At 42.2% G+C, this 21247-nt stretch overlaps 1 protein-coding gene across 1 annotated transcript in view; it reads left to right on the forward strand.

The window, feature by feature from the left end:
- Positions 1–211: 211 nt before the first annotated feature.
- The window catches only part of HSD17B6 (hydroxysteroid 17-beta dehydrogenase 6), a 28668-nt gene continuing 7632 nt past the window's right edge, over positions 212–21247 (forward strand). The window contains exons 1-3 of the mRNA XM_089920889.1: positions 212–343; positions 14545–14871; positions 17188–17446. Coding sequence (XP_089777015.1) covers positions 244–343; positions 14545–14871; positions 17188–17446 — 686 coding nt within the window. The 5' untranslated portion in view covers positions 212–243. The remainder of the gene's footprint in view (positions 344–14544; positions 14872–17187; positions 17447–21247) is intronic.

Raw genomic sequence — 21247 nt, forward strand, 5'->3', positions numbered from 1 at the left:
TCAAGTCCATTCTCTATGTCTGTGTCTTTATTCCTGTCCAGCTGCAGCTCTTTTGGAAAGGTGTCTGACAGCATTAAGGCTGAGAGCCCCAGTTTGCAGAAGCTGATCTCAGGTTGGCAATCTAAAAGGGGACTCTGCTTCCCCGCTCCCTGACTCCAGCAGAGGCTCCAACTTACTCAGAGGATGGGGGCTTTCTACTTTTAATTTTGGCTGTAACACATCTGATTCTCCAGTTGAGCAAGAATGACACTGGTGAGAACTGTGGGCTTGGCACAAAGGAGTGGAGCAGCCTGGACTCTGACCACAAGAGGGCGGTGTTGTGAAGGAGGTGAGGAAGCGGAGGGTGGGCAGCGTTGGGGAAAGGAAAGGAACCCTGCCCAGTGGGGATTCATGAAGTCCTTTGAAGTCTCCAGGACGGGACTCTTCCTGAGCAAATCGTGTGTGTGTGTGTGTGTGTGTGTGTGTGTGTGTGTGTGTGTGTGTGTGTGTGTGTGTGTGTGTATGTTGGCTTGGGGATAAGATCTGTTTGGAGAAAGGTTTTTTTTAAATAAATTTATTTATTTTTGGCTGTGTTGGGTCAGGTCTTCGTTGCTGCGTGGACTTTCTCTAGTTGCGGCGAGCGGTGGCTTCTCTTGTTGCAGAGCACGGGCTGTAGGTGTGCGGGCTTCAGTAGTTGTGGCACGCAGGCTCAGTAGTTGCGGCACACGGGCTTAGTTGCTCCGCAGCATGTGGGATCTTCCCGGACCGGGGCTTGAACCCATGTCCCCTGCATTGGCAGGCAGATTCTTTTTTTTTTTGGCAGGCGGATTCTTAACCACTGCGCTACCAGGGAAGTTCTGAGAAAGATGTTTTTTAAAAAAATTTTTTTAAGTTAAAAAAAATTTGTTTAAAAAGATCTTGATTATGGTTTTTAATTTTCTTAAAAGACCCTTCAACTTTGATTTCTGAAAGAAATTTCATTGCCATTGTGTTCTCTGCTTTTTTGATCTTTATTCTTTTGGAGTATGAGAAAGTATTGTTTAGAAGTTGAGAGTGATTTTATACTTATAAATAGGACCCCCTGGGTATACTCTGTAAATTGGAATTCTTGACAGTGTGGAAAACCAGCTGTTTTATGATAATGCTGGGAGCTGTGGGGTAAGTTTGTGAACTTTTGGGTAAGCAAGAGCGACCTTATATAATTAAGTCCTGAGAACTGTGTTGCTGAAGCTCTGTGGCCTAGTTTGTGTCCTGCCTTAACCCTACCCCCATCTCCTACTGTGAGCAAGCTCTTTGCAGTGGGAGTGGCGAAACTGTTTTTTCTTTCTTTTTTTTAACCCACGTGACCAGTAAACAAGGGTTTAATAGTCCCATTATTCCTTCTCACTTGTTACATTTCTAATCCTGTGGAGAACAGAGAAGAAGTAAAATTCCAAAGGTAGGTGAAATCTGATGTACATTCCCAAACAAGAATTCCTCAGGTAACATTTTTCCTTTCTCTTTGTGGAATCTCATATACTGATATGAAATGAAATATGATATATATATATATGTGTGTATATATACATTTACTATATTTCATATATATCATATTTCATATATGTATATGTATATATATATTTATATTTATATTTATGCCAGTACAAGGCATCAGCTGCTGGAGTATTTGCTAATTTTTTCCCACTTGGCAGAGGGATTGAGTCAGCTTTTGGGATGAGACTGAGGTTGGAAAATCTGTTAAGTTTTATGCTTGGACAATGTAGCATCTTCAAAAAGAGTTTGAGGTAACTTATAGTAAAAGACATATATACAAAAAAGTTATTAAAATGCAAATGGAAACATAAAAAGAAATAGAAAATCAAAGTGATGAAAGAGAGGAGAGAAGAAAAAAATGCTGTCTACAAGGACTAATAGAATTACTATGATTGAATATGAAATTTGGCCTTAAACTTCTAAGATAATATACAGAACTAGATAATTTAAAAATAATCAATAGTATACTATTTACTTAGAAAAGACAAAATCTTTCCTGGTACTAAATGCATGACAGGATTTATCATGTGGGATCTTGCACAGTGTATAGATGCACAGTGTTCTTGATAAGAATTTTATAACAAACACAGAAGTGATTTTCTTCACACTGTTTGTTTTCTTCTTCTCTTTTTAATAAAAGCGGTATTTTTATTTTCCTAATTTGAGTTGAGAACACACAGGTGGATGGTTCAATGAATTTTCACAAAATTAGTACTTCTGTTAACAGCCACACAGGTCAAGTAATAGAACATTATGAGCACTGTAAACAACTCACTAATACCTTTCTCAATCATGGACCCCTACCTCCTCCCCAAAGGTAACCAGTAATCTTTTGTAGCAACCTAGATTAGTTTTGTCTCTTTAAAACTTTGTGTAGATGGAATAATATAGCATGTGTTCTTTTGTGTCACAATATTATGTTTATGAGATTCATTCATGTAATTGTGTGTAGCTATAGTTTGTTTTTGTCACCGTATAGCATTCCATTACATGAGCATATCTCAACTTATTTATCCATTCTACTCTTTGTGCATGTTTGGGTTGTTTCCAGCTTTTGGCTATCACAAATAATGCTGTTGCAAACCCATCTTATGGTGCACATATTGTGTTGTTGTTGTGAAATACCTAAAATGGAATCTGTGGGTATAGGGAAGGTGGATCTTTATCTTCAGTAGATAATGACAAACTGTTTTTTTCAGATTGATTGAATAAATTTACTCTTTCAATAGCAGTGCTTGATTGTTATTGCCAACACTTGACATTGTCAGCCTTTTTCAGTTAAAACATTATGGTGGGTGCATAGTGGCATCTAACTGTGATAAACAATTGTTGGCTTGAGTATGTCAACTGAAAGAAAAACACACAATGTAAGAGCTGTGAGTTGAATTTATTCAAGGTCTTACTGAGGACTACAGCCTGGGAGACAGCCTCTCAGCTAGCTCTGAGGAACTGCTCCAAAGGGGTAGGGGGAGAAGCCAGTATATGTATGATTTTGGCTAGGGAATGTGTGCAGTCAAGCATACATCTTGGTAACAGGTTACTACTAATCATGAGGATCAGATATCTTAGTTAATGATTTTAGTGCTTTTCTCTGTAGGAGAAGATGCAAGAATCTGGGTTCATTAAAATTTTCCCCCCTGAGATATCTCTGTCTATCTAAGGCATCTGTTTTTCCAAACCATAGAGTGCCTTATCACATTTTTCATCCTGAATTCTTTTCAGGGTGTACTGCCAGTCAGTGACTGCAGAGGTGGGCAACATTCTTTGTTTTAAAGTAACACCTAGTCTGTATGCCCAATGTGAGAACAAAGAATGTCACGATGGATCTATCGGTCCATGAATCCATGTGCTGTTTATAGACTCACTCTTAGGATCAGTGACTAGACTGTTTGGAGCTTATAGACAAGCCCAGGTCTGAAGATTTAAAAGAAAGGAGTAAAAGCTATTCCTTACTTTGCCATGTGCTACAGTGCAGAGAGAGAAGTCCTCTGCTTGAGACTGAAGAAAGTCAGGGTGAACCAGGATGGCCCAACGTCGTGATAAAAAGCAGATAGAAATGACTAAGGATGTTGCTATACCTGGAGTTGCACATATTGTGAAAAAGTGGAAGTGGTAGGGCTCAGGGAGAAAGGCCCAGAATGGCAATAATAAAACAACAACCAGGGCTTCCCTGGTGGCGCAGTGGTTGAGAGTCCACCTGCCGATGCAGGGGACGTGGGTTCGTGCCCCGGTCCGGGAGGATCCCACATGCCGTGGAGCGGCTGGGCCCATGAGCCATGGCCGCTGGGCTTGCGTGTTCGGAGCCTGTGCTCCGCAACAGGAGAGGCCACGACAGTGAGAGGCCCGCGTACCGCAAAAAAAAAAACAAAAAAAAAAACAAGAACCACCAAAATAATGCTAATAATATCTAACAATTACATAGTGCTTTACACGCGTTAACTCATTTAACTCTCCCAACAAATCACTGAAGGGTTCTTTTCCCATTTTGAAGATGAGCACACAGGTAGAGAGGTTAATTCACTTGCCCAAGGCCACACAACAAGTAAATGGTAAAGCCTGATTTGAACCCAAGTAATCTGGCTTCAGAATCCATGCTCATATTTCTATGTTATCCACAAAGTCAGGGTTAGGGGCAGGGGAACTCATGCAGAGAGATTCTTGGAAAGGAATAAAAGGAAAAGTAGGCAGGGAATTAGCCAAGTAGTCTCATTGGTATCATAACAGACTCCAGAAAAAGTGTTCTGAGAAATGGAATATGTTCTGCACTGTTGCTGAAGAGGAAAGTCATGGAAGCCTGAAACACCTCCAGGGTTGCATATGAGAGTCTTCAGCACACCCCAAGCACAATGACTAGGTGGGGAAGCCCAGTTTAGCAGACAGCCTAAAGCACTGAGGATTGCCAATCTCCCTAGGACTTTCCCTTGGTTTTCCCTTTCATTTTCACACCCGTGTCAGGTCTTTTTGGTTGCTCTACTGAGAGTCAGATGACATAGTATCATGGCTAGTTTCTGTTGGGTTTCCAGGTTGTAGAGAAACCAATCAGGGGTAGTAGTCAATATTAACATTTCTAATATCCATACCATTGGCTTGTGACCCTATGTTCACCCCAGATTCCAAGGTAACCAGAGAGGTCAATTCACGGGGCCCCAAAGCTTCCTGCTTCCTCTCTAGGGCCCTGTCACTGACTAAGACCTGGGCTGGTGAGGATGGGATCTGGAGACTGATGATGGGGAGGGAGGAACAAAGAAGGGACACCCTGGTGGGTGCTTAGGCAGAGATTAAGCCATCTCTGCTTCCTCCTGGAGCCCCTGGACACTTCCTACTTCTCCACACCTTTTTATACCTTTCTTTCCTCTTCCCCTAGACTCTACTTTTTTCCCCATACTTACATTGCCCCATCCACAAAAATAAATACCCTTCCTTTGGAGAAGAGCTCACTCAGCTAAGTGGGGAGAGCAGAAAGGGAATCTCAGGCTGGGGGATGGCCAGAAGACCTCTATAGTTGTAGAGTTGTAGATAGTCCCAGGATGAAATCTCCAAGACAGAATGGGCCAATGACTTCACTGTTGGTAAAGAAAAGTCTCAGGGGAAACACCTACAGAGTCATGTTTGGATTTGAGCATCTTCATCCCAAGGAGGTGGCTCAGTGAAGACACCTGCTAAGCAGAGCTCAGCTCTCAGTATTGCCAATCTCTCTGAGGCTTCTCTCAGGCTTTCCCTTTCTTTTTCCCAACCTCCTTCAGGTGGTTCTAGTTGTTCAGCCTCAGGACTGACGACACAGGTGGATTTTTTCCCCCCCATCTTTGCAAACACTTGTTATCTCTTGTCTTTTTGATAACAGCCATTCTAACATGAAGTGATAGGTTTGATTTGCATTTCCCTGATGATTAGTGATGTTGAGCATCTTTTCATGTACCTGTTGGTCATTTATACGACTTCTTTAGAAAAATGTCCATTCAGATCCTCTGCCCATTTTTTAATTGGATTTTTTTTTGCTATTGAGTTTTATGAGTTCCTTATATATTTTGCATATTAACTCCTTAACAGATATATGGTTTGCAGATATTTTCTCTCATTCTATAGGTTGCCTTTTCATTTCACTGATTGTTTCTTTCATTGTGCAGAAACTTTCTAGTCTGATGTCCCACTTATTTTTGCCTTTATTGCTTTTGCTTTTGGTGTCATATCCAAAAACATTGTTGCCAAGACCGATGTCAGGGAATTTTTCCCTGTGTTTTCTTTTAGGAGTTTTATGGTTTCAGGTGTTACATTTAAGTCTTTAATCCATTTTGAATTAATTTCTGTGAGTGGTGAAAATAGGGTCCAATTTCCTTCTTTTATGTATGAATATTCCACCACCATTTATTGAGGAGATAATCCTTTCCCCACTGGCTTCTTTGTCAAATATTAGTTGACCATATATGTGTGGGTTTATTTCTGGGCTCTTGATTCTGTTCCATTGGTCAATGTGTCTATTTTTATGCCAGTACTATATTGCTTTGATTACTGTAGCTTTGTAGTATAGTTTGAATTCAGGAATTGTGAAGTCTCCAGCTTTATTCTTCTTTCTCAGAATTGCATTAGTTGTTCAGGGTCTCTTGTGGTTCCATAAGAATTTTACGATTGTTTTTTCTATTTCTGTGAAAAATGCCATTGGAATTTTGATAGGGATCATATTGAATCTATAGATGGTTTGGGTAGTACGGACATTTAACAATATGAATTCTTGGGACTTCCCTGGTGACACAGTGGTTAATAATCCACCTGCCAATGCATGGGATATGGGTTCAAGCCCTGGTCTGGAAAGATCCCACATGCCACAGAGCAACTAAGCCCGTGTGCCACAACTACTGAGCCTGCGCTCTAGAGCCCGCGAACCACAACTACTGAAGCCTGCACTCCTAGAGCCCGTGCTCCGCAACAAGAGAAGCCACCGCAATGAGAAGCCCTCGCACCACAACGAAGAGTAGCCCTCGCTCACTGCAACTAGAGAAAGCCCATGTGCAGCAATGAAGATCCAACACAGCCATAAATAAATAAATAAATAAATAAAATTAAAAAACCCAAAAAATAATATGAATTGTTCTGATTTATGAATATGGGATATCTTTCCATTTGTTTGTGTCTTCTACAGTTTCTTTAGTCAAGTCTTGTAGTTTTCAGTGTATAGTTCTTTCACCTCCTTGGTTAAATTATTCGTAAGTATTTTATTGTTTTTGATACTATGGTAAATAGAATTTTTCTTTTTCTTTTTCAGATAGTTCATTGTTAGTGTACAGAAATGCAACTGAATTTTTCTGTTTCTTTTTTTAAAACCTGAAACGTTACTGAATTATTTCATTAGTTCTAACAGATTTTTGTGGAGTGTTTAGCATTTTCTATGTACAAGACCATATTATCTGCAAATGGAGGCAATTTTACTTCTTCCTTTCTGATTTGGATGCCTTTTATTCTTTCTCATTCCTGATTGCTCTAGCTAGGGCTTCTAGTACTACGTTGAATAGGAATGGTGAGAGTGGGCACCTTGTCTTTCTTGTTCCTGATCTTAGAGGAAAAAGCCTCCAGTCTTTAACCATTGAGTATGATGTTAGCTGTGGGCTTGTCATATATGGCCTTTATTATGTTGAAGCATGTTCCTTCTATACCCAATTTGTTGAGAGTTTTCATCCTGAAAGGATGTTGAATTTTGTCAAATGCTTTTTCTGCATCTATTGAGATGATCATATGATTTTAATCTTTCATTCTGTTAATGTGCTATATCACATGTATTGATACATTCTTGTGTATATTTAACCATCCTCGCATCTCAGGGATTTTAAACTGGGAATTTTCCTAGGACTATCCCATCTAATTACTAGGTCCTAGGACATCTGCCTCTTGCATATTTCAAATTCTTCCCTTCCTGCTCATACCTGTTTCATGTTCAACTCTTCTGCCTCTTGTCTGTCTTTGCTCAGATGTTGCTTTCTCAGTGAGGCCTACTCTGATCACCATATTTAATGCTGCAAACTGCCCCCCCTCAGCCCTCTTGATCCCCCTTACTCTGCTATTTTTCTTTTTTTTTGGTTGTGAGGTGTGGCATGTGGGATCTTAGTTCCCCGACCTGGGATCGAACCCATGCCCCCTGAAGTGGAAGCGTGGAGTCTTAACCACTGGACCGCCAGGGAAGTCCCTGCTTTTCTTCTTTTTTCCAAAGTGCATACCCTCTTTTTTTTTTTTTTTTTTTTTGCGGTACACGGACCTCTCACTGTTGTGGCCTCTCCCGTTGCGGAGCATAGGCTCCGGACGTGCAGGCTCAGTGGCCATGGCTCACAGGTCCAGCCGCTCCGCGGCATGTGGGATCTTCCCGGACCGGGGCATGAACCCGTGTCCCCTGCATCAGCAGGCGGACTCTCAACCACTGTGCCACCAGGGAAGCCCTGCATACCCTCTTATAACATATTTATTATGTCTATTTTATTATTTAAAAACTTTATTGAGGTATAATTCACACATACAATTCACCCATTTAAAGTATACAATTCATTAGCTCTTAGTATATTCACAGAGTTATGTGACCATCACTACAATCAATTTTAGAACATTTTCATTACTCCCAAAAGAATTCCCTTACACTTTAGCAGTCACCCTCCCTATTTTCCCCCAACTCCCCCAATCCAGTCCTAGGCAACCACTCACCTACTTTCTGTTTCTATAGGTTTGCCTATGCTGGAAATTTCATATAAATTCAATCATACAATATGTGATCTTTTTCAACTAAGCATAGTGTTTTCAAGGTTCCAGTGCAGCTATACCATTTTATGTTGCCATCAGCAGTATATGAGTGGTCAGCACCTAACAGTGCCTGGCACATAGTGGGTGCTCAAAAAATGTTGATTGAATGCATAAATGACAAAATTGAGGACACAATCTACATTCTTTTTTATTTTTGTCTGCGTTGGGTCTTCGTTGCTGCATGCAGGCTTTCTCTAGTTGTGGCGAGCAGGGGCTACTTTTCGTTACAGTGCATGGGCTCATTGCGGTGGCTTCTCTTGTTGCAGAGCACGGGCTCTAGGCATGTGAGCTTCACTAGTTGTGGCACATGGGCTCAGTAGTTGTGGCTCGTGGGCTCTAGAGTGCAGACTCAGTAGTTGTGGCACACGGGCTTAGTTGCTCCGTGGCATGTGGGATCTTCCCGGACCAGGGATGGAACCCGTGTCCCCTGCATTGGCAGGCGGACTCTCAACCACTGTGCCACCAGGGAAGTCCTACATTCTTTGGTATGCCAACCAAGGGCTTTCATGATCAGGCCCCTACCTGTCTTTCCAGCATCACCTTTTGCTACTCCATGGCATATAGCCTTATAAACCTCTGTGCCGTCTCCCATCCTGTTCCTGCTGCCTGAGGTATGCTTCTCTTCATTCTGCTTAGTGCGCTGAACTTCTGTTCTCCTCTAATGCTACCTCTTCCATGACACCTTAGGCAAAAATAAGCACTTTCTCTTGTTGTCCTTTCCACATTTTCTTAATAATTTATTTCTGTTTTTATATCCCCCACTAGTTCTGTGAGCTCCTTAAGGGTAGGCACTAGGTTACGCTCATCTCTGTATTCTCAGCACTTACCCAGAACTTGGTGCAGATTTGATGTTTAATAACTGCTTGTTTCAGTGAACGAGTAGAGGAAATAGCAAGAGCAAAGCCCTAGAGGCCAAAATACACTGGCAGGTTTGAGAAACAGTGAGTTTCCTAACTAGACTGCAAGCTGACATTTGTGAGATGGACTATAGTGGAGGGCCTAGAATCATCTGGTGAGGAGTTTATCCTGTATTTGGTGGACCACTGGGGACTGCTGAAAGGGAATGGCATGACAGGGCTTGAGAAAAATTCATCCGGCAGTGGTGTGTAGAATGAACTGGAAATGGGGAGATAATTTAGGAGGCTTTAGGCCAGGTAAGAAGAGTGAAGGTAAAAACCAAGGTAGAATGTAAGGAAGGGCAGAGATGTAAGAGATAATATTAAAGAATCTCTAGGGTTTGGAACGTGACTGAATATGATGAGTGAGGATGTACCAGGTTCCAGGCAGAATGGTCAGGGTGAGGAAGCACAGTCTTGGCTTACACTTGCTTCTCTGTGTCTTCGTGAAGTTAGACACTTTCTAAATATCTGTAGAGAAGGAGAAAATGTGTAGAAACACTTACTATGTATTATATTATATAGTTGCTACTTTCAAGAAAAAGAAAAATAATGCAGCAAATAAAATGGTGATGTACAACCATAGTTGATCAATTGGGTACAGTGGCACTGTTTTCTGAATATATGTTAAAAACAAACAGGCTCTTCCAGAAGTGGTAACTGTTTATTCAGTTCAACTATATACTGGACCAAAGCCCTGAAGTAGGTGCTGTGTATAAAGATGAATCGGTCACAGAACTATCCCAGGAGTACCAGTCCAGTTGGAGAGATGAGCTACACAGGAGAGGTATGAATAGATTGTTATGGGAGAGCAGACCTGCTGTTGATAATTCAGAGATGGCTTTATATGGAGGAAGTGTGATTTGCTGAGTCTTGCAGGACAGGTAGTCTACTGACATGCACAGATAAGCAAGAAGAGCATTTCAGGCAAAGGGAATGGTGAGACCACGGGGGAGCGTGGAAAGAGCAGGGCATGAGTAAATGGAGAGCAGCAGGCTGTTTGGTTTGGATGGAACATAGGCCATGTGAGTGGGAGGAGTGGGAGATAAGGTTGAGGCCCAATCATGGATTAAGATGATTTAGATTTTATTTAGTAGGTTGGATGCTTTTCAGGTAGTCACATCACCAGAGCTGTGCTTTAGGAAAATTAACCAGACAGCACCATGTGGAGGAGAGGGGAAGGGACTGACGCTGTGGGGATGGTGAGAAGGCTTCTATGATAGGCCAAGCAAGAGGTACTGAATGTTGAAGGATTGAACAATGGATGTGGCCATAGGAATGAAGGGGAGGGGACAGGTGCTCCAGATACTAGAGAGCTAGACTCTCTACAGCCTCGTCTCCCGAGGGAATGCATGGGGCAATGAAGAGGAAGTGTCAGAGCCTTAAGACTAAAAAGTCATATAAATAGAAATTGGGAATACTGGAGGAGAAACAGTTTTAGGAGAAAATATGATGTGTTCTATCTTGGATATATTGAGTTTCTGGCTACACAGCTGGCTGGAGAGTACTTAAGGAAATTAGAAATACAGGACAGAACCTCAGAAAATGGTCAGGTCAAGGGATATAGATATTTGAAATAGTCAGGGCATCTGCAGGTATTTGATTAATGTTCACTTTGGGCTCACGTTTTGGGATTCTGCCTGGCCTGGCATATTTCTTCTGCAGGTTTAGTCTTCTTGCTCTGTGATGGTTGAGTAGTAATACCTAGAGAGGCTGTGGGTTCCAAGCTTCTTCCTAATGGGGGAAATGGATTTTCATCTTTGACTGGCATCAGGAAATTACCCTTTTAGTCAGTAAACAAGCAGGATGAAGCTCTGTTACTACAGTGCACCAGAGAATGACAGTTGGGCAGAACAGAGGCAGCTGGCTAGAGAACACAGAGCTCTCAGATTGGAGAGAGCAGAAAGCTTGGGGGAGGGGAGAGAATAGGGAGGTGGGGGGAGGGGGAAAAGGAGAGAAAGAGAAGAGGAGGGAGGGAGTATTAAATGTCTCTATCCACTGTTTTCTCCCCTTCACTGCCTCCTCTAATTTTATTCCCCTATACCCTTAACAGTTCTGGACCCAATTACAACAAGCAATTCTCTGTAACACCAGCTAGATGTCCCACAATTCAACTCAGTTCTGACACTAACTACCAGGAGACAGCATGAGATTCCACAGGCCAAGGGTTCAGTCCTACAAGACTACCCTCTTCACCCCTCACTTCAGACACCAGTTGCAAGCCCAGATTATCATCTGTGCTTCTGACGGACTGGCTATAGATTGGAGGATCCAACAACCCCATCCTTGGGTTCGATTAATTTGCTAGAGTGGCTAACAGAACTCACAGAAACATTTTACTTATCTGATTACTAGTTTATTAAAAAAGCGTACAACTCAGGAGCAGCCAGATGGAAGAGATGCTTAGGGTAAGTTATGGGGAAAGGGTGCAGAGCTTCCATGCCCTCTCCAAGTACACCACTTTCCCTGAATCTCCATATGTTCACCTGGAAGCTCTCTGAACCCTGTTCTTTTTGGTTTTGATGAGGCTTCATTACTTAGGCATAATTGATTTAAATCATTAGCCATTAGTGATTAAACTCAATCTCCAGCCCCTCTCCTCTCCCTGGAGGTGGGACTGAAAGTTCTAACCAGTTCGGCCCAATGTGGGACTCTACTGGCAATCTTTGCTCAAGGACCCTCATCAGCCTAGCTGAGACTTTCTCAGGGCTGAACTGTAGTTAGAGTTTCTTCCTTTTAATTCCTTCTTTCTTCTCTCTCTTCTTTCAGAGGTGTCAGACATGTATTGGCACCTATTCCTGCACTTTCCCCCTTTATTCTCTATAAGTTGTTTCCCTCAATGAGTCCCTTGAACGTCTAGTTCTGTCTTGGCATCTGAACCGACACACAGGGATATTGACAGGACCTGCCTTATGGGGCTGTTGTGAGAATTCAATAAGTTAATATATGTGAAATGCTTAGAACAGGGCCTGATACACAGCAAGTGCTATGCAAGCATTAGCTGCTTTTGTTTTTATTTTGTTACGCTTTAGATCTCAAGTTGTATTTTACTCTCACTAGGAAACTTCTCAGATCTCCCTGGACTGGCTTGGAAGCCTCTCCTGTATGCTTCAACAGCATCCTGCTCTTACTTCTATTGTGGTTGGCCCTCCATATCTATGAGTTTTGCACCTGCAGATTCAACCATCCACAGATCAAAAATATTAGAAAAAAATTTTCCAGAAAGTTCTAAAAGGCAAAACTTGAATTTGCTGCATGCCAGCAACTATTTACATAGCATTTACATTGTTTTTATAACTACTTATCGATACATAGCATTTACATTGTGTTTACAACTATTCCATAGCACTTAGATTGAATTAAGTATTATAAGTAATCTAGAGATGATTTAAAGTGTACGGCTAAAACACCATTGTAAAGCAATTATACCCCAGTAAAGATGTTAAAAAAGAAAAAAAGTGTACGGGAGGATGTTCATAGGTTATATGCAAATACTATGCCATTTTACATAAGGGATATAAACATCTTCAGATTCTGATATCTGTGAAGGGTCCTGTAACCAGTCCTCTGTGGCTACCAAGGGACGACTGTATATTGCATTGTTTTCTTGTCAGTCTTTACACTTAGACTGTGAATTCAATGAATAATGGAACCTTGTTTTGTTCACTTGTGTGTATCAGTGCCTAACATCATGTCTGACTCATAGTAGATGTTGAATTGATGTTTGTTGAATGAAAATGATGGTTCAGTGGAGGCTTAACAGATGAGTATTATTTGTCAAGTGGATGAGAGCTGGGAAAGAAGGAATTGTAGAGAGAGTTGTACGCTGAGGCATGAAAAGCCTGTACTGTGTGGAGTACTGCAGGGTACTTGTTATGACTAAAGAGTAGGGTGCAAAAGAGGTGTGGTAAAAGAGAAAGCTAAGAAGGAAATCAAGGGCCAGAGCACTGGGAGGACCTTAAAGCCAAGCTACGGTAGGCATTGTGTAGGCCTTATGATGTCCTAGTGGGCCCACACCCATCTTTGACCTCTGCCTATGACTTTATGAGTCATATGTTAGTTCAGCCAACAACTATAGATTGCCCCAAATGGTGGATGTTTCTCTAGAACTACGTATAGAAAGGTAGGCATCTCTGAACACTCATTTCAATAATGCATCTGATTGGTCTATATTTACAAACTGCTTTGGCTGCAATGTCTCACCCAAACTGCTGGGTCTCTTAACTAATCTCTTTGCCTTCATCACACGCCTTCCTGTTTAGTCCATCCTCCACTCCCACTGTGAGACAAATCTTGCTAAAGCTAAATCGGGACATTAGTCTTCAGTTTAATACCTTCTAATGGCACACCCTTGTTGCCTGTAAGATAACCTCCAGATTCCTTAGTGTGACCCACAGGACCCTTCCTAGTCTGGCCTTTCACTACCTCGTCTTCCATTTCTTCCTCCGTGTGCTCTCTGCATCATCTGAACTTCTCACAGGTATCAGGGAGTTTTATGCTGCTCACCACTCCATTCATGTACACACTGTTGCTGCCTGGAATGTCCTTTTATCCTTGTCCACTTTTTTTTTTTTTTAGAATTTTATTTATTTTTTTATACAGCAGGTTCTTATTAGTTATCCATTTCATACATATTAGTGTATATATGTCAGTCCCAATCCCCCAATTCATCACACACACCCCCACCCCCGCCACCCGCCTTGTCCACTTTTTGAACTCTTAACTATTTTGTTGGAAGTAGTTCCAAAATCACTGCCTCTGTGAATCCGTTTCTAACTTTGCGGGCAGTGGGTCACCCTCCTTTATAGTCTCATTAGACTGTATGTACTTCTGTTTGGCACCTACCACATTGCAGTGCATTTGTTTGGTTACTTCCCTGACTCCCCCCTCTAGACTGTGGCTAGAGGGTAGGACCAAGTATTAGTTAATACAGAGTCCCAGCACTTAGTGCAATGCCTGGCACATAGTCAATACTCAGTAAATACTAGTGAAAGAAAAAAGGAAGGAATAAAATGAAAGCTCTTTTTCTTTTCTTTTTTTAAAAAATTATTTATTTTTGGCTGCGTTGGGTCTTCGTTTCTGCGCGCGGGCTTTCTCTAGTTGCGGCAAGAGAGGGCTACTCTTGATTGCAGTGCGCAGGCTTCTCATTGCAGCGACTTCTCTTGTTGCGGAGTATGGGCTCTAGGCGCACGGGCTTCAGTAGTTGTGGCACGCAGGCTCAGTAGTTGTGGCGCACGGGCTTAGTTGCTCTGCAGCATGTGGGATCTTCCTGGACCAGGGCTTGAACCCGTGTCCCTGCATTGGCAGGCGGATGCTTAGCCACTGCGCCACCAGGGAAGTCCCTCTTCTTTTTCTTTCGAAGGAGGTCCCCTCACCATGTGGCTGTACCTGGCGGTCCTTGTGGGCCTGTACTACCTCCTGCGCTGGTACCAGGAGAGGCAGGTGGTGAGCCACCTCCAGGACAAGTTCGTCTTCATCACGGGCTGTGACTCGGGCTTCGGGAACCTGCTGGCCAGGCAGCTGCACCTGCGAGGCTTGAGGGTTCTGGCTGCGTGTCTGACGGAGCAGGGGGCCGAGCAGCTGAGGAACCAGACATCAGACAGGTTGGAGACGGTGATCCTGGACGTCACCAAGACTGAGAGCATCACTGCGGCCACTGAGTGGGTGAAGGAGCGTGTGGGGAACAGAGGTATGGAGAAGTATTTTTTCTTTCATTTACTTAGGAATGAAGATGTTAAAGTTTTATGTGTATATATATATTATATATATATAATCTCAAAAGCAGGGCTTGAAAAGCTGGCTTTGTCATTTGAAGGACAGTTGTGATCTTCTGCAGTGTTTCATTTCCTTAACAATGTAACATTGAAAAATGAACCCAGTAGATTTGAGGCTGTTATCTCACCTTGCAAGTGGAGTGTTTACAACCGCAATTCTTTATGTCTGAAGAATTTTCAAGGTGTTCTTAAGAATCTGATTCTTCTACTATCTAAAATATAGACATCCCTGGAAGTCAGCCTTTGGTCTTTTATTTTATTTTATTTTATTTTTGCGGTACGCAGGCCTCTCACTGCTGTGGCCTTTCCCGTTGCGGAGCACAGGCTCCGGATGCGCAGGCTCAGCGGCCAGGGCTCACGGGCCCAGCCACTCCGCGGCACGTGGGATCCTCCTGGACCGGGGCACGAACCCGCGTCCCCTGCATTGGCAGGCGGACCCTCAACCACTCCGCCACAAGAGAAGCCCTATTTTACTTTTTGTAATTAATAGACTGTACTTCTTAGAGCAGTTATAGGTTTATAGAAAAGTTGAAAAGTACAGAGTTCCCATATACAACCCCCCTCTTACAGTTTCTCCTGTTATTAATATCTTGCATTGGTGTAGTACATTTATTACATTGATAAACCAATATTGATACATTATCATTAACTAGAGTCCATAGTTTACATTAGGATCCACTTTGTGTTGTACGGTTCTATGGGTTTTGCCAAGTGTAAAATATCCTGTGTCTACCGTTATAGTACAATATAATGTAGAATAATTTCAGTGCCCTAAAAATCCTCTGTGCTCCACCTATTCATCTCCTCTGCTCTCCCCACCTCCCCCCAAACCTTGGCAACTACACAGCTTTTTACTGTTTCCATAGTTTTGCCTTTTCCCAAATGTCATGTAGTTGGAATCATATTGTATGAAGTCTTTTAGACTGGCTTCTTCCATTTAACAATATGCATTTAATGTCCCTCCATGTTTTCCTGTGGCTTGATAGCTCATTTCATTTTATCACTGAATAATATTCCATTGTATGTACCACAGTTTGCTTATCCATTCACTTACTGAAGGACATCTTGGTTGGTTTTAATTTTTGGCAATTATGGATAAATCCTCTTTTCTAAGTTTCATTTTCTCTGGATATTATCCAAATCCTCTTTGATCCCCTTCTTTTTCCTCCACTTGTTTTATGATTCAATAGATCCTGATAATTGGACCCCCTAAATATATATTCATGCTAGGAGTTGCAAACTAGTAATAAAATTGTTTTGTTTGGATTGAGGAATTTTTTTTTTAATTTACTTTAAATTAGAAAATTGACTTTAAAATATTACTCCTACCTGAGGATGTTCTTGACTCTAGAGTCAGGTGTTATGGGTAGTTATAGCCTCTGTGCTGTGCACAGTGGTTTATTTCTACTGTATTGTTATTATTATTTTTATTGTTTTCCCATCTGTTAGAGAGTGTGCTCCTTGAGGACATGGACCTCTCTTACACATTATTGTATTTCCAGTTTCCGACACATTGTCTGGTACATGTTAAGGGCTCAACAAATGTTGAATGGACCCTAGTTACCCATAGTTTAACCTATTACCTTTTTGTCCTTGATTTCTAAATTATTTCTTCCCTGAATTCCCGACTACTTGCTGGCTTTCTCATCTGGAAATTCTGCTGGAACCTCAAACTCACCAAATCTAAAGGAGGAAGGACTCTTATTATCTCATCTCCACCAAATCTTCTTTTCTTTTGGTCCTTGGGGCCGATTCTTCCCTCCTCCCCCCCAACACCAGAGCTCAAGATAGGCAGTTTTACTTTCAGTCCTTTGCAAGTCCTTTCTATCTCTATCACTAAAGTGACAGTGTAGCCATTTAGGATTCCAGTTTAATGCAGAAAGTGTCTTTTATTAGACTCCCTACCTTAGGTGGGCCCTGGACTTCATGTCTTCTTATTGTATATGTTTTTTGATGCTATAAATACTAAAGTTCAAATTCACACTGGTTGGCAAATTCCCTCGAATCAAAAGCTAGTGTCAGGGTTCTGTTTATCCTCTCTGGATTTGTGCCTTCTCTTAGTTTTTGGCCTGAACTTCCTTTACCTTCTTAGTGATAGATGTGTTTAAGAAGATTGAAAAAATATGTTTTGTCTAGCATTTTTAGTTGTCTTCAGCAGGAAGATCGATCAAGGTAGAAGTCTGTCGTTTTTGTGTGAAACTGAACTCCTGCTTTGATTTTTATTGTTTCAGGGCTCTGGGGTCTGGTCAACAACGCAGGCATTTTTCACCCGCATGGCTACACTGAGTGGTTGAAGATTGAGGCCTATATGGATACCCTCAAAGTGAACCTCATTGGTTTGATAGAGGTGACCTTAAGCATGCTTCCCTTGGTAAGGAGAGCACAGGGGAGGATTGTCAATGTCTCCAGCATTCTTGGGAGAATTGCTTTCTTTGGAGGAGTCTACTCTTCCACCAAGTATGGAGTGGAAGCCTTTTCAGATATTCTGAGGTAACTCTCAAGTTAAAACAAAAGCAACTACTGAGCACTTAAATATGTCTTAGACACCATGCTAGTCACTTTCACCTACATTATCTTTTTTCTTAATTTTTAAAATTAAAAACAATTTTATTTTTGGCTGCGTTGGGCCTTCGTTGCTGCGCGCAGGCTTTCTCTAGTTGCGGCGAGTGGGGGCTACTCTTCATTGCGGTGTGCGGGCTTCTCATTGCTAGGGCTTCTCTTGCTGCGGAGCACAGGCTCTAGGCACGCAGGCCTCAGTAGTTGTGGCACATGGGCTCAGTAGTTGTGGCTTGCAGGCTCTAGAGCTCAGGCTCAATAGTTGTTGCGCACAGGCTTAGTTGCTCTGTGACATGTGGTATTTTCCCGGACCAGGGCTCGAACCCGTGTCCCCTGAATTGGCAGGCAGATTCTTAACCACTGCGCCACCAGGGAAGTCCCAGCAGGTGGATTCTTAACCACTGCGCCACCAGGGAAGCCCTCATCTGCATTATCTTGTTTCATCACTTCCAAAATCTGATGTGTAGGTATTATTACTAGTCTGTTTTTTACAGGAAACTGAGGCTCAGATTTTGGTATCTTTCTCAAAGTTCAGCTGCAACGACCATGATTTGGCAGACCTGTGTTTTTTTTTTGTTTTTTTTTTAAGTTAAAAAAAATTTTTTTTTAAACATCTTTATTGGGGTATAATTGCTTTACAATGGTGTGTTAGTTTCTGCTTTATAACAAAGTGAATCAGTTATACATATACATATGTTCCCATATCTCTTCCCTCTTGCATCTCCCTCCCTCCCACTCTCCCTATCCCACCCCTCCAGGCTGTCACAAAGCACGGAGCTAATATCCCTGTGCCTTGCGGCTGCTTCCCCCTAGCTATCTACCTTACTACGTTTGTTAGTGTGTATATGTCCATGACTCTCTCTCGCCCTGTCAAAGCTCACCCTTCCCCCTCCCCATATCCTCAAGTCCGTTCTCCAGTAGGTCTGCGTCTTTATTCCTGTCTTACCCCTAGGTTCTTCATGACATTTCAGACCTGTGTTTTGACCCCAAGTCTCTGTCTACTGTCACCACATCACATTTTAACTCTCAAGGTTTATCCTTAAGAAAATTTCATTTCTGGAGAGAGGATGACTGTCTTCTTTCCTCCTTAAAGTAAACCTGTCCTCGTTTCTTCACAGTGACTCTTTCTGGTGCTCATCTGCTTCTAACTTTTTCCATCCTTTACTCTGTATATCTTTTCTTTATCTAATAGCTTCTTTTCTTTCTTATAGCTTCAGTTTGCCACAATCCCTAATTGCCCTGCCTCTACCTCCTGGTTTTTTAAAATACATCATTTCAGCTTCATGTCCTTCTATCAGCTGCTCCTTCTTATTATAGTCCCCCTTATATTTTAATTTCTGAGACAGAGATTCCTACTGGCTGAGTTCATTTTTTGTGTGCCGGGTGACACTGCATCATGTGATATTTTTTGCACTTATTATGTGTCAGGCACTGTTGTGAGTACTTTCCATCTAATAAATCATTTAATTTTCATGGCAACCCAATGAGGAAGGAATTATTTTATCTTTATTGTGTTGACTATATCTAGGGAAACTGAGGCACAGAGGTTCAGTAATTTGCCAAGGCCATATAGGTAATAACAGGCAGAGTCACTGTCTAGTCCTGAGAGGGGCTCCCCTCCCATCAAGTACCATTCCTGGTCCAGTCAGCTATAGACATGAGGGTGCAGTCACATGGTACAAAATAGTGCTGCACAGACTCTCCCTTAGCAGGGGCTGACTCTAGGGCAGTTTCACTTGGAAATGAGCTATAAATATTATAGGCACCATGTATTAGCTTCCTATGGCTGCTGTAATAAATTACCACAAGTAATTTATGGTATATGGTGTCCTACAGCAACACATATTTATTCCCTCACAGTTCTGGAGTCTAGAAGTCTGAAATCAGTATCACTGGGCTAACTAAAATCAGTTGTTGACAGGGCCATGTTCCTTCCAGAGGCTCTAGGAGAGAATTCATTACTTGCCTCTTCCAGCTTCTGGTGGCTGCCAGCATTCCTTGGCTTGTGGCCACATCACTCCAATCTCTGCTTTCATGATCATGCTGCCTTCTCTTCCTCTGTTGGTCTTCAAATCTACCTCTGCCTCTTTTATAAGGATAGTTGTGATTGCATTTAGGATGCACCCAGATAATCTGGCACAGTTTTCCTATCTCAAGATCCTTAACTCAATCAAACTTGCAAAATCTTTGCCACATAAGGTAACATTTACAGGTTCCGGGGATTAGGACCTGATATCTTTGGGGTCCATTATTTAGCCTACCACATGCCATGACTGGTATATATCTAATACATTGTGCATATATTATCTGCTCAGGAAGGGAATAGGGAAATAACCGTGGACACTACATGAGTTGTTACTATGTGGCAGGCACCTTGTCTGGCTTTCTGCCTACCCAACATCCTGTCTATTTCCACAGGGCTGCTGCCTTCTGATTTACTACCACTCATGACTCTTGGACTCCTTGACTCATTCCCAGACCAAGAACAAAGATATGCCCTTCCAACCTTTAAATCACTAATTCCTTTAGAAAATTCCAGTTTGCCTTAATTGTGCTAAGGATTAAACAGGAAAAGGAAGTTTTGTCCCACATTTGAACTGGAGTTTTAGAGGGGCTGGAGATGTTGTGGCGTGTTGGGAATCTGTGAGAAAGCTGCAAGGGGAGGTGCAATGTAGAGGGCTGAAGCACCCCTGGCTTGCGTAGCCCCTCCTTCTTCCCCAGCATGCACAGGCACCTGGAGAATCATTTTCTGAAGCTCTGACTTGGAAAGTTTTAGGTTTTGGTTTGATAAGGGAGGCTTTTCCTTTAGAGCAGTGGTTCTTAACTTTTAGCATGCCTCAGAGCCACCTGAAGGGCTTGTTCAAACAGATTATTGGTTCTCACTCCCAGAGTTTCTGACTGTAAGTTTGGACTGGGGCTCAATAATCTGCATTTCCAACAAGCTCCCAGATGTTGATGCTGTTGATCTGGGGTCTACACTTTGAGAACCACTCATGGCTTTAGAGACTCATGATTCTTTATGTTTTACATTCTTATGGACCATGGTTCCAAACATTTCTCCTTGACATCAGCTTGGGCTTCATCTTCTCGAACAAGGCTGCTTGAACCTCTAGATTAGGGAGCACCCCTCATCACTGTCCCTGGAGTACTGAGAGAATACCTCTCACATGGTGCGCCATGTCATCTTACTTCACTTGGTGAAGGCAGCACTTAGCACAGTGCCTGGTACATGCACAGCTCCTGATAAGTATTTTTGGAACTGTTTTTTGAACTAACCCGAATACTCTGGAATGACCAATGGCCTGTTATTTTAATGCCCACATCATATTCCACTAATGGTCGCTTGCTGTCTTTGAACACACCGTAATTTTGCACAGCCCCCTGCGCTCTGTGTGCAGTTTCTGCTGCCTGGTATTCCATTCCACCTCTTTCCTCACTGCGAAATTTCCTCTTTATCCTTCGAGGCTCAACTGAAACATTTTCTCCTCACTGAAGCCTTCTCTGACTCCCTCAGAAAAATCTATATCCTCCTCTCTACTTGTGTAGCCCCTTGAATACCTCTCCTTTAAATTCTTTTGAATTGTATTGCAATTATTTGCTTACTTGTCAGACTCACCCACTGTGAGCTTTTTGGGGTGGTGAACAGAGTCTTAATTTACTGAGGTTGTGCATGTAAAACACTTAGCACAGTGTTATTATTCTTTGTAGTTTTCATATTTCCAGTGTATAGCACGT

This window comes from Delphinapterus leucas, chromosome 11 (assembly GCF_059928025.1).
Source record: "Delphinapterus leucas isolate spDelLeu-1000000601 "Yukka" chromosome 11, BTC_Dleu_Yukka2, whole genome shotgun sequence".
NCBI lineage: Eukaryota > Metazoa > Chordata > Mammalia > Artiodactyla > Monodontidae > Delphinapterus > Delphinapterus leucas.